General features: G+C 34.7%; 1 protein-coding gene across 1 annotated transcript; it reads right to left on the reverse strand.

Moving 5' to 3' along the window:
- Nucleotides 1–4,549: 4,549 nt before the first annotated feature.
- On the reverse strand, nt 4,550–10,123 carry LOC111088095. The gene is made up of 3 exons (XM_022397042.1): nt 10,021–10,123; nt 8,541–8,574; nt 4,550–5,825 (listed from the first exon to the last, which is right to left on the reverse strand). The coding sequence occupies exons 1-3, from the start codon at nt 10,078–10,080 to the stop codon at nt 4,609–4,611; spliced, it is 1,311 nt and encodes a 436-aa protein (XP_022252750.1). The 5' UTR covers nt 10,081–10,123; the 3' UTR covers nt 4,550–4,608.
- Nucleotides 10,124–12,331: the final 2,208 nt, after the last annotated feature.

Genomic DNA, 12,331 nt, shown 5'->3' on the forward strand with positions numbered 1-12,331 from the left:
AGTGTTATAATACACACTGCACAATTTTTTATTTCTCAGTGTATTTATTTTGAAGATTTCTGCACACCGATAATAAGTTATGCGCAGACGAATTTGATAAAATGATTGTTTGTTTGTTGTTAAGTGCAAAGCTACGTAACAGAGTATCTGTGTTGTGCCCACCAATAGTATTGAAACCGGGCTTTTAGTATTATAAGCCTTCAACTTTAATGCAGAGCCACTGGGGGAGGCAAGTATATTTGGTTTCGTTTGTTTTTAGTGCAAAACTGTACAATTGGCTATCTGCGATCTGTCCACCACGGAGAATCGAACTCCTCGTAAAATGATCAAATCGATTTATGAGTAATCAACACTTTTCAGAACAAATACAGCTCGCAATGTCGGTCAGTGTGATAATACACTACGATGAAAAGATAACAAATTCTGATTCTTGTTTATCCAAACCCCATTGTATAGAAATACTAGACAGAATAATGTCCTCAACGTTCCTGAAATAAACGATATTGATTTGTGCTTATTATACAGTTTTATTGTCGAAATCAGAACACCGTACTTGTTGATAGTATCACAGTAGACGCGGCACTTAGTGATTGTCTGTTTCTGTGTATTAGATAAATATAAACAGTTATGTAATTGAAACTTAGCTTACAATAAAAACACGTGTTGAGTAAATCTGCTATTATTTATATAATTAAGAGATATGCCAACAAAAGTACCTCGTTGTCTTATTAACAATCCCAATATAAACTGATTTTGGTTGAGATATAGATTTGATATGTTTCATGTCTTTAAGTTCTATAATCGTTCACATCAATTACTCAATATTTGTCACTTGGCAATTTTTCAGCTAAACATAATAGTGTTACGTCTCCGTTCGTTAGTTGATTTTTTTAAGAGTTTTGACTCGTAAACTAAGCTGTACTCTAAAACTCTTTAGGATTTTGTTAAGAGTTTGCGTCCACGTACAAATAATATCATACGGAATCCAATTTTTAAGCCCTAACTTAATATTTAAACACCTAATAGAAAAGCTCACCAAACTTAAAGAAATGAAAAGGCTACAAAATAAGTCACATTTACACATATTGTTACGCCTCCAGTCGTTACTTAATTTTCAGTAACTTCGATCCAACGAAACTTTAGCAACAAAAGTCCTTTCTTAAATAAGACTGGTTTATTCTTTCCGAATACAACTTTACGATACACTTAATTTCAACAGTCGCGCTATAATTCTCAATGAACGTCTCACGTGCTCGAGTTCAATTACACACTCTCTGACTGCAGTTCAAGTACTCACTACTTACACATTGTCCGTCACGTTGTGACGATCTTATATATACCAGCCTACCCCCAATCTAGTAATCTCCCGACAATTCACGAAGGTTCGAAAAAGAAGTGGCGTGATACTAGTCAAGTGACCTCGCTGACGCAACAATATAATTTTCTTGGATGGGTTCCCTAAAAACATAATATTTCTAAAAGTGATTAAACGGGCAAGTGAGTTGAAGTTTTCCATTCTCTTTCAGTTTGAAACTTATTGAGAAACGGGAAGAATCTAATCTATATAAAAAAAGCCAGTGTGTGTCAAGTCACGTCACACTTGATTTCTCGAAATAGGGAGACTCATAAATGCCCAAATGCATTTATCCAGATAGAATAGTTGTTCGATTACTGTCTGCCCATTACGATTTCAGTGACGGGGATGTAAGGGGGACGTCAGGGGAGGGTGTGTCGTGAAACCTTTTAAGAGTAGAGAGTGTTGGTATAATAAGCCTAAAGTAAAGACGTAGTGTGGGATCACCTAGGCTAGAGCTAAGTGCATAAAATTTATCACGAAAGTAAAAATATCGATTCAATTTTAAACTTAAATCGTTTCTGAATTAAGCTATTTTCTGTTATATCACGAAGGTCTTAAATAGAAAAAATAACTTCTTTAATCAAAGGAGACTCTAAATTAAGAAATCAACAAATATTTTCCAGTTTTGTTGTCTATACATTTCATTTTATACTTTCAATACTTAAACTAACAACAATACTAAGTTAGACCTTTGTTGCTAAGCAAAATGACACAAAAGCCATTGTTCGAATGTAGTGTTACCAAGACGCACTGGCTTTTCTATATATTAGAGCCCCCAGTGGCTCAGCGGTATGTCTGCGGACTTACAACGCTAGAAACCGGGTTTCGATACCCGTGGTGGGCAGAGCACAGATAGCCCATTGTGTAGCTTTGTGCATAGCTACAAACAAACAAACTATATATTAGAAGTTGTTAATCTAACTGATTTTTACCAATAATTATTCTACGAATACGCCACGAATTAATTTTATGAATGGAGCTTAATTCTTATTGGCTCACAAAAGAATTTCCCGATGTTTGATTGCCTCGACTGCACATTCCTGCCTCTTTGTTAGTCAAGCTTGATTTCGCAAAACTTATTTATTTCAATTAGCTATGAAATGTGAAATTAGAGTGTATTATGGGGTGGGGTGGTACAGTGGTTATACATTTTTGACGTGCTATACGCTAGTGAACAATAAAAAGTGTTTTTTATATAATTGTTTTACACTTTATCTACATACTACTTCAAAATATTGCTTGTGTGTGTGTGTGTGTGTGTTCACTTCACTGTAACGCTGTGCATTTCTAAAATAAAGGACAGGTTATAAATTAATTCGATTTTCAATGTTTTCTATACTGCTAAGCGAAATGCAGCAAAAAATGATTTTGACTTCAGAGTTACACAATGGCGATCTGCGTTGAGCCCACTGTGGGAAACGAACCCCGATTTTTATCGTTATAAGCCCTTAAGCTTATAGCTCAGCCAGCAGGGAGTTGAAAAAGTATATTGAAACTGGGTATTGATATGTAACACAAGACCGTATGTGTTTGGATAGTACCTCAAATATTATTAGTTTACATGATCCGGAGTACCCTAATTTTCTTCTGAAAAGGTTTAATTTTCACTTAGTTCTATACTACTATAAGTTACATTCCTCGTTCGTGAAGCAATCTGCTTAAATCGCTGCAAATCAACAGCTTATAAAAATATGTTTAAAATGTTTACTTGATTCGCTTCAAGCCATTATTCTCAAACTGTGAGTTCAACTTTGAAAATAAAATTAATTTTAATTTCGAACACCATATCAGAAATTTTGGGGCTGCTTACCAGAAATAATGCAACCATTCATCATGGATTGCCACATACTTGACTACTCTTAACCGAACAGTGGAGTTGACTGCTACTTTTATAACGCGTCTACATCTGAAAGTGTAGAGAATGTTCATTGAAATTATTATTGGGACCTTGGAACATCCGTTTTAAAGCCCGACATGCTAATCACTTGACCACGCCAGGCTCAATATAAATAATAGAGCTGCTAATTGTCTCTTTCTATTTTCCACTTTCCGAAATTCGAACAGCTTTGAAAAAAGGCCCCTTCTGTCACAAACAAATAGCACTGACACAAAATTCAGGTTGGAAAACAATACTCAAATCTGAAGCGATCAATCATCCATTCTCTCAACAGGACTCATGAGATGCGCACATACCTGATGATAGGGTACACTTAGTTCCAACCGTCTTTGTTGATATCATTAATATTTCTAAATGTCTCTCAAAGTATATCAGTTGTGACATTACAATCGCATCTAGTAAACTCACACGGAGAGGACAACGTCTAAAAGCTGATTTTAGAATAAACTAAATAAAACTTTTAATATATGTTTTTTTTATTTTAAGTTTATGACAGTGAGAATTCTACTTTTAAAAGAAGAAAACCTGTAAATTGTAATTCTGCCTTAAATCATTTTATATTTAATTTTTATTTGTTTGTTTGTTGTTAAGTACAAAGTTACACAATGGATTATCTGTACTCTGCCCACCGCGGGTATAGAAACCTGATTTTTGGCGTTATAAGCCCTCAGACTTACCGCTGAGGCACGAGGGGACTTATATTTAGTTTAGTAGCAATATCATTTCTTATGGTATGTTAAAAGAGTAACTAAATATTAGCTTCATGAGTGTTCTAAAGATACATTAAAATAAACTTGAACAAAAATGTGGAAAAAACATGCACTTCTGAACCTGGAACTGAAAACACTTGGATTAAGGATGGCATAAAAGTAAAACACACATTGATAGACTATTACATTCAACTTGAATTCACATTGTCTTTGGTGTTTCTTTTCTTTATAATTGAAGAAATATAGTAATGATCCAGCATATCTGTACATAAATGAATTGTCACTGACTCGTTTGTGATCGTTGTTTATTTGTAGTTATTTGTTTGTTTGAAGTTAAGCACAAAGCTACACAATGGGCTATCTGTGCTCTGCCCACCACGGGTATCGAAACCCGGTTTTTAGCGTTGTAAGTCCGCAGACATTTGTAGTTATTGACTTATTGTGCATCAGGTAAAAAATGTGATTATTCTAATAAACAAGTTCGTAACTATTGCACCGTAATGGAAGTTTAGCTTTGTGAAATAACACTGATTTATATGTTGTATTAGTAAATATTTAATTACGAAAATAACAGTAATAAACGGCTCAAAAATAATATGTGTTTTAATATATTTAATCAGAAAAAGAATACAGTATTCTTAAAATCAAACAAGAACACTGACTGACACGTCACTGTATTCAACAGCAGAAAAATAAACTCGATCGGATGGAGCATTCCACGTGGCCCATATGCCATTACCGCGTCTCACGACGTGAATTTCTCCAGGTATACCGAAATTACGTAGCATATCATAAACATTATGGGCATTTTTTCGAGGCCTGTTAGGCAAATTCATCAATTCCCTTACATGGGAGTGGTCAAGAGACCCGACAGCATCTCTCGGTCTGTTCATAGCGATTGCGTTTTTGTTTGCAACTCTGAATTGGTGAACGTACGAACTACCTCCAACAACGTGGTTTTCAAAGCTAGAAACAGGATCATACACAACTACCATCCAATACAACCAGTCGTACTTATCGCCAAGCAAATCAAGTAAGGCGACAACGACATCTTTATTTGAGCCGGCTTCCTTTTCTCTCATGATCTTCTCCAGATCCTTGACAGCGAACGTTCTATAGTTGCTTTTACAATATTCTAGGTGTTCATTGATGACTTCATTTACATCTTTCAGTCTTTCTTCCCAATCTTTTTGAATTGGTTCCGTTTTCCCTCCAGATATCTTTGTGTAAGATATGTAAGTCATGACTCCAGCAGTCAGTAGCTCCACCAAGCGACCGCCCATCGCTTCCACCTGTTTCCTGTAGCATTCAGTCTTATCCCTTACCGTTTTCAGAATAGGACGCGTGAAAATCGAACCTCTTCCCATGATTCCATTGTATAAAGTATAAATGTTCCTGTCTTCCCCAGCCTGTTGGAACCTACGGATAAAATCATCTCGCTCTTTGCTTTCGCCTTCAACACCGTGCCTCATGTACTCATTTAAATACCGAATCTGGTGTTTGATGTTTTCTTCTGAATTGAAAAACTGCATGTCAACTGTTGATTGATCTATTATATACTCCAGGTCCTTGATTTGATCAGAGATGATTTCCAGTTTATTGTGAACTTTCCCGAATTGTTCCTTCATGAACTTCATCTCTGCACTTTCCTGACCTCCGAAAATAAGCCCAACAATTGCTCCGGCGACCGAAAAAAGAGGGCCCAAATTACCTATAACACCAAGGATGTTGCTGTCTAGAATTGCGTCAATGATAACGCTTGCCTCATCAAACTTGCCCAAAAACTCGCTTACATCTTTAGCCAAGTCCAGCCAATCACCAGCACTCAAAGAAGTGTCATTTGAAGCATTGTCCACGTGCTCTGCCAAAAACAAAATCATTCTCCGATTAAGATATACATATAAAACATAACTGAGTTTACAAAGTTATGTCTTGGGCATGTTATTCGCATATGCAGTATATTCAATAAAATTAATTGAAAATTAATGTTAAATAAAAATCGATATTTTAATACCTTTTTATGCGAAATATATATATATATTTAATTGACTTGTTAGCAATGAACATTAATATGCATGTTGTCAGATAATGATGTTTCAACTCCTCAGTGTATTGTTTGTTTTGAATTTCGCACAAAGCTACACGAGGGCTATCTGCGCTAGCCGTCCCTAATTTAGCAGTGTAAGACTAGAGGGAAGGCAGCTAGTCATCGCCACCCACCGCCAACTCTTGGGCTACTCTTTTACCAACGATTGACCGTCACATTATAACGCCCCCACAGCTGAAAGGGCGAGCATGTTTGGTGTGACGGTGATTCGAACCCGCAGGTTGCGAGTCGAGTTCCCTAACCACCTGGCCATGCCGGGCTCCTCAGTGTAAGGATAACAAGTAGGTAAATTAACTTCAAGTGATAAGGGTGGCATTTCCCGAAGAAAAAAAGTATGCTTAAACCAATCTTCCGTAATGTGAAAGTAAATATTTTTAAAACAGATACACTTGTCAATTGATGGAATATCTGGCACTGGTAGACCATTTTTAAATAAACATAAAAAAAAGTTTAAACTACGCCCATAACATCTGTAACCATAGAAACCAACTCGTTCCACAGTTTGTGATTATCATTCTAACTGAATAATACTTTTACATAATTCTGTAAACCACAACTCTGGCCTTTCAAACACTTATTCAAGGTTATTTTAGTTGCGATACCAAGGAGTTAGCGGTCCAAGTGTTATCAAAGAAACCAAAAAACAAAACAAGGTGAGTCAGCTTGTAAACTGCAAATATCACAGCTTAGTTGTGCAATGTTTTACCATTCGGGTTTATAGCCGTGTCTGTTTAGACTGATGAAAAGTATGACATGAAAACCGTGTTTTCTTATTTTCACGACTTTCTACACAGATTAAAAAAGTTAAATTAGCCATTGAAAACATTTTTGATAGGTATTAACTTAGTCAGAGAACAGTGACAACAATCAGCATAAAACATATGCTAATAATTATTAGAAAATAAATTACACTGTAATTGTCTCGATTCTGAAATTCTTAGTTAAAACATTATGAAAAACTATTATATACTGATAGAATCTGAACTGTTCAATAATGGCAAAGAAAAGCGGTCATGCCGTAGCTACAAAAGCTCTAAATCAATCTGTTATGCGGTAACAGTTGAAGCATCAACTGTTCATCGTGATTTATGATCAATCGCAAAATATTTCAATTATAGTTTGTTTGTTTGTTCATTTTAAGTGAAAACAAAGATAAATGTGTAATAATATGTCAACCACGCTATGTCTGCCATAACCATTGCTGACGAGTTGAACAACATCTTATACAAACAATGAGTTAAACGGCCAGGTCAGAAACCCCTATGTTCAGGTTTAACTGTTTGTACTTTAGAACTGCCGACCATAACGAAAGCAACCAGTTGGCAGCACCAATCGCCTGAAGCGGTTAGCCTTATCCGAATAGCGGAATATACTGCCATTTTTTATAGCGTACCCTCAACTGAAGTTGCGAAGCGTGTTTGACAGCGCCAAGTCTCGAACCCAAAAACATTGGCTCCCCAATCTTATACGCTAACCACTAGAACACGCTCGAGCCTTTCAATAATCGAGAACGTTATTTTATACCAAGAGAAAGTTTTAAACACTTCCCCTCGACAAACCCTCAGCCGAGTTGAAACTTTAATAAAGTTTAGAAAGAAAGAAATTGCTTATAGCGACTTGCTGAATCTCATGAATATTCAAACTAGTGGAAGTTAGCCACTAGTCCCCCAGTGGGACAGCGGTAAGTCTTTGTATTTACAACGCTAAAATCAGGGATTCTGTTCTACTCGGTAAACACAGCAGACAGCCCGATGTGAATTTGCTACAAGAAAACACACACACACACACTTAGCCAGTAGGACTTCAACGTATTATGTTACTTATTATTAACATTGTTAAATTTATCGATTAACAAGACTAGCACGAAATTAGCACTTCTTTCAAATACCTTTATTTTAACTGCATATTCACATATAATAAATCATATTGGCAGTTAAAAACACATTTTCCTTAGAACAAAAGAAAATGGGACGTGGCCTAATGATTAGCGTATCGGAGTGGGGAACCGAGGATCTCAAGTACGAGAGGTAGTGCTATGAACTACACTTGGCAATTTCAACTGTGTGTGCGTTAAAATAAAGTGACAGTCAATTCCGCTGTTCGATTACGTGTAGTCGCTTCAGGCGGCTGGTACTGCCAATTGATTGCCTTCCTTCTGGTCTGTAGTTCTACATTACTGATGGCTAGTTTTCGGCCTGGCCGTTTAGCCTATGTGTCGCATAAAGGTAGCTCATGTTTAAAACAAGAGGGAATACTCAATAGCCGCAGCTGTAATTACATCTCAAGTCGGTCAAGAGATAGAGCTATGAGCTAAAAGTTTGTACTTGAAAAAAAACTGTATGCAGACGGTAAACAGAATCCACTTAAGTTTTGTTCTTGTGATTTTCGAGTCAGCTAAAACTAACAACAGCAACGTAATAAGATTGAACAGACGTAAAGATGCAGTTTTGTTGGATTTGAAACTCTCACCTTGTACCTTTGAAGTCTGCAGTCGATATGTAATCTACAGAGGGAAAAAAGTAAAATTCGTTGAGAAAGCATTCACTTAATATAACATTCTGTATACACTATTAAAGTAACGAAACCTCTTTATTCCAAATTTACTTTCTCTGTGTCACTGAAACTCAATTTAATCTCAAAGACGATGCTTTTTTATGTTTCAGAATCTTACATTGTCTATCCGTTATTCAAAAAGAGAACAATACACTGACAGATAGAGCGTGTAATCTGTTAGTTTAATACATATCTAATTTTACATCATTCCTGTAAGCTAGGACCTATTTAAGGGTCTTCCAGATATTTATCAGCTTAATACTTTTAATTTTACACCATACCTGTCAGTTTAAAACCTATCTGAGGATCGTCCAGATATTTATCAGTTCAATACTCTTAAGTTTGTATCAACCCTTCAGCTTAATAGCTTTTCGAGACTGATTTATTTATTTTATTTTTTCTTGATTAAAGACGCTAGTGAAAATTAAAAATTTAAACTTTTTTACAAATAGGCAAGCACGCAATTTCACATAGTCAACGCAACTCTCACTTAAATAGGCCTATTTACATAAATCTTTCACCAATATGAAAAATGACGTATATTATTAATTTATTTAAACATCAATACTCGAAAATCAGTAATTATGCTTTTAATGACTAAATTTTCAAATATTTTAAATTTGGAGTTAGTCAATTATTTATTTGAAACTTTTAACATTTTCAACATGCTCATTGAATTTTTAACGTTATTATCAGATTACTTCTGGTCAGCAGGCAGAATCTCATGTAAGAAACGACCAACTTGTTACCCTGATTAACCAACGATCCAAACTAAGAAACCATAAAATATACTGATAAATCAAGTACGTGCTGCCATCTGCACCTTACATAATGAATATTTTATCTTGTTCGTTTAGAATAACAAAAGCCGAGTAATATCCAATAAAACTAAGGCACAGAAACAACGTTATAAAGCATGCTTTATGGTGATGTTTTTTGTTCCTTAGTTTCACAGATTTGAAAATAGAGGGATCTATTTAGTTACATATGCAATATCCAATAAACATTAATTAATCATCTTTTATACGTAACCAAATTCTTAGTGAAGATTGTCAGTCACTTATAATGAATTAACGATAGATTTTTAAAATTGATTTTCAAAGTGTTTGGAAAAGACTGTATGGGACTTTCTATTTTCGACTATACAATACATTGAGTCACGTACGTTAATAAGATTTGACTCACCACTGTCTATGTATTTACATTCGTAATATCCAATAAACATTAATTAATAATATTTTTTACGTAACGAAATTCTTAGTGAAGATTTTCAGTCACTGATAATGTATCAACGATTTTAAAATTGATTTTAAAAGTGTTTGGAAAAGACTATATGAGACTTTCTATTTTCGACTATACAATACATACATACGTACGTTAACAAGATTTGACTTACCACTTCCAATATGTTTCCTGTTAACAGGAAAGCGACAACAATAAGAAGATGATTCTTCATGTTGTAGGTTAATGGGGTAGTACAGTGTTAAAGATAGAACATCTATTAAATACATCTTTGATGGGAACAAAGCAGATGATTTTAATCTCTTTTTTTATCAAATGTGATAAATAGTATCCTGTTGGTAACTGACAATGAAATGATTGCTGACCTGTATAAGTAGAAACGTGACTTATGTTCTACTAAAATATGAAGTTTCAAGGAGGAATTTTCAATTTAAAAAACGTCAGCATTAAATTCTGATCTACATAGATTTGCACTAAAAAGAAAATAACCAAATAAATAATTTAGTTAATTCAATATACATTTCTAGCGAGAAGCTTGCATTGTCATCTAAAACTTATAAAGATTTGAATGCATTAGTTCGGTCAGATAATTCTGACAAAAATCATTATTTTGTTTGGTATGAAACCGGAAAGGCTTCACTAAAATATCAGTGAGCAAGGAACTTGATTTTGGGAGCTACGAGAGACAACATTGTTAAACAGTTATAGTGTACTTCATTGTTTCTAACTTGTGAAATGATTTATAACAGAGAAATACACACTATATATAAATATTAGCAGCGTTACCTGGCGTTGCCCCGGGTTTTCGAAAAAAAATTACTCTTTCTGTTTCCCCGTTCCATATTTCGATAGGTAAAAGATAGTTTGAGAATTTATGGGAAAAAAAACCCAAAAAAACCTTGGGTTTGATTTTTGAAAATAAACTACGAACCTGTTTTAAATCAGGGCTTCCTTATGAACGATGTTTTTGTTTTTCCTTCACTGGCAAAGATAAATAGGCCCATATGGAGAATATTTAGATTATCTTATGCACGTATGAGTACCCGTTCTGGCGAACAGGATAAGCCTAGCTCTATTCCCTCATTCCCCCCATCATCCCTCCTCAAGTATAAAATTTCAAACTTAAATATGTATGTAATATTGTGTTGAATTTGCTTTAACGTAAATTTAATATATTTTTATGAATGTGAATACCGTATTCCCATTATGACATTGATGTATGAAATATACTACCAACAAAATGCAATGTTGTACTTTATTATAATGTATTAAAAGAAAAAAATCCACCCTGAGAAAAAAAGGCAGAATAAAATACATTCGCTGACTTGACTTTAATCTCATTTTATACAATAAGTATTATAATGTAAGCCTTATTCTTTTCACCTAGTCCAGTGTTTCCCAAAGTGGGAGCCGCGGCCCCTATAGGGGCCGTGAAGCTTTTACTGGGGGGGGGGGGGCGCCAAAAAATGCTGAATTAATCTTAACTCTAAATAAACAATAAGCCGATAAAAATTATGTTGAATTAATTAAATGATACAGTATGTCGAAAGGAGATGTTTTTTTGTTGTTTTTTTTTACTATGGCACTGTTTTTCAATCATCATTCTAAAGGTATAGATTGGGGGGGCTCAAACTTTTTTATTCACATCAAGGGAGCCTCAGGAATAAAAGAGTTTGAGAACCACTGACCTAGTCTATTTTATGGCAGACGACATAATTTTATTTTATAGGCTAGGCTTACTGTTTGCTTTTCCACACACGACATTTTAATTCTGCATACATTTCTTTTGTGTGTGAGGTTAAATATATGATGCATTAGTAGATGTATAGTTAATGATCTATAACTAAATAGGCCTTTAATGTATATATATATATATATATATATATAAATATATGGATGGCCATGCAACATTTCGACCTTCTACTTTGGTCATCATTAGACAAAAGAAAATAACGATAATTAGAGAATACAAGATTAAAATAATGTTCTAATCACGTGAAGCAAGAACAACAATAAAATTAATGAACAGTATTATTGAATATTTACAAATAGCATCTACGGGGCGAAGAAATAAGATTAAGAACTTTTACTTTTTTGTTTTATTTTTATTTTTACTGTATAAATTCATTTTTTAGTATAAGTTGCTTTTAAACGAATTAAGTGTATAGAGGACAGTGTTATATTTAAAACAGGGGGGCATTTGTTTTATGGATAGACTTCCTTTGATTAACAGTTCAATTCGTAATTACAATTACAAAGAATGGTGAACCCTTAGTGAGTTATCAGATGTTCAATTTCATGTCTGTGGTTTCGGATCGCCGAATTGGGTGGATTTAAAAGAATGTTACCATTTCACGAGTGTGTTGCCTTGGGTTAGACTCAACAAGCGTCTTCAAAGCATCAAGTATCAATTCCAACATGTCGGCCCCTGCCATCGCAGTTTTTAAAGCTAAAGCCACCTGAAC

This window comes from Limulus polyphemus, unplaced genomic scaffold, assembly GCF_000517525.1.
Source record: "Limulus polyphemus unplaced genomic scaffold, Limulus_polyphemus-2.1.2 Scaffold3109, whole genome shotgun sequence".
NCBI classification, from domain to species: domain Eukaryota; kingdom Metazoa; phylum Arthropoda; class Merostomata; order Xiphosura; family Limulidae; genus Limulus; species Limulus polyphemus.

Excerpts from the sequence above, each read along its gene's own strand:
- LOC111088095 (XM_022397042.1), bottom strand. The coding sequence starts at position 10,080 with ATGAAGAATCATCTTCTTATTGTTGTCGCTTTCCTGTTAACAGGAAAC. Across the intron at positions 8,575-10,020 it reads CAGGAAACATATTGGAAGTG|ATTACATATCGACTGCAGAC; the intron begins GTAAGTCAAATC and ends TTCCCTCTGTAG. Across the intron at positions 5,826-8,540 it reads GCAGACTTCAAAGGTACAAG|AGCACGTGGACAATGCTTCA; the intron begins GTGAGAGTTTCA and ends TGTTTTTGGCAG.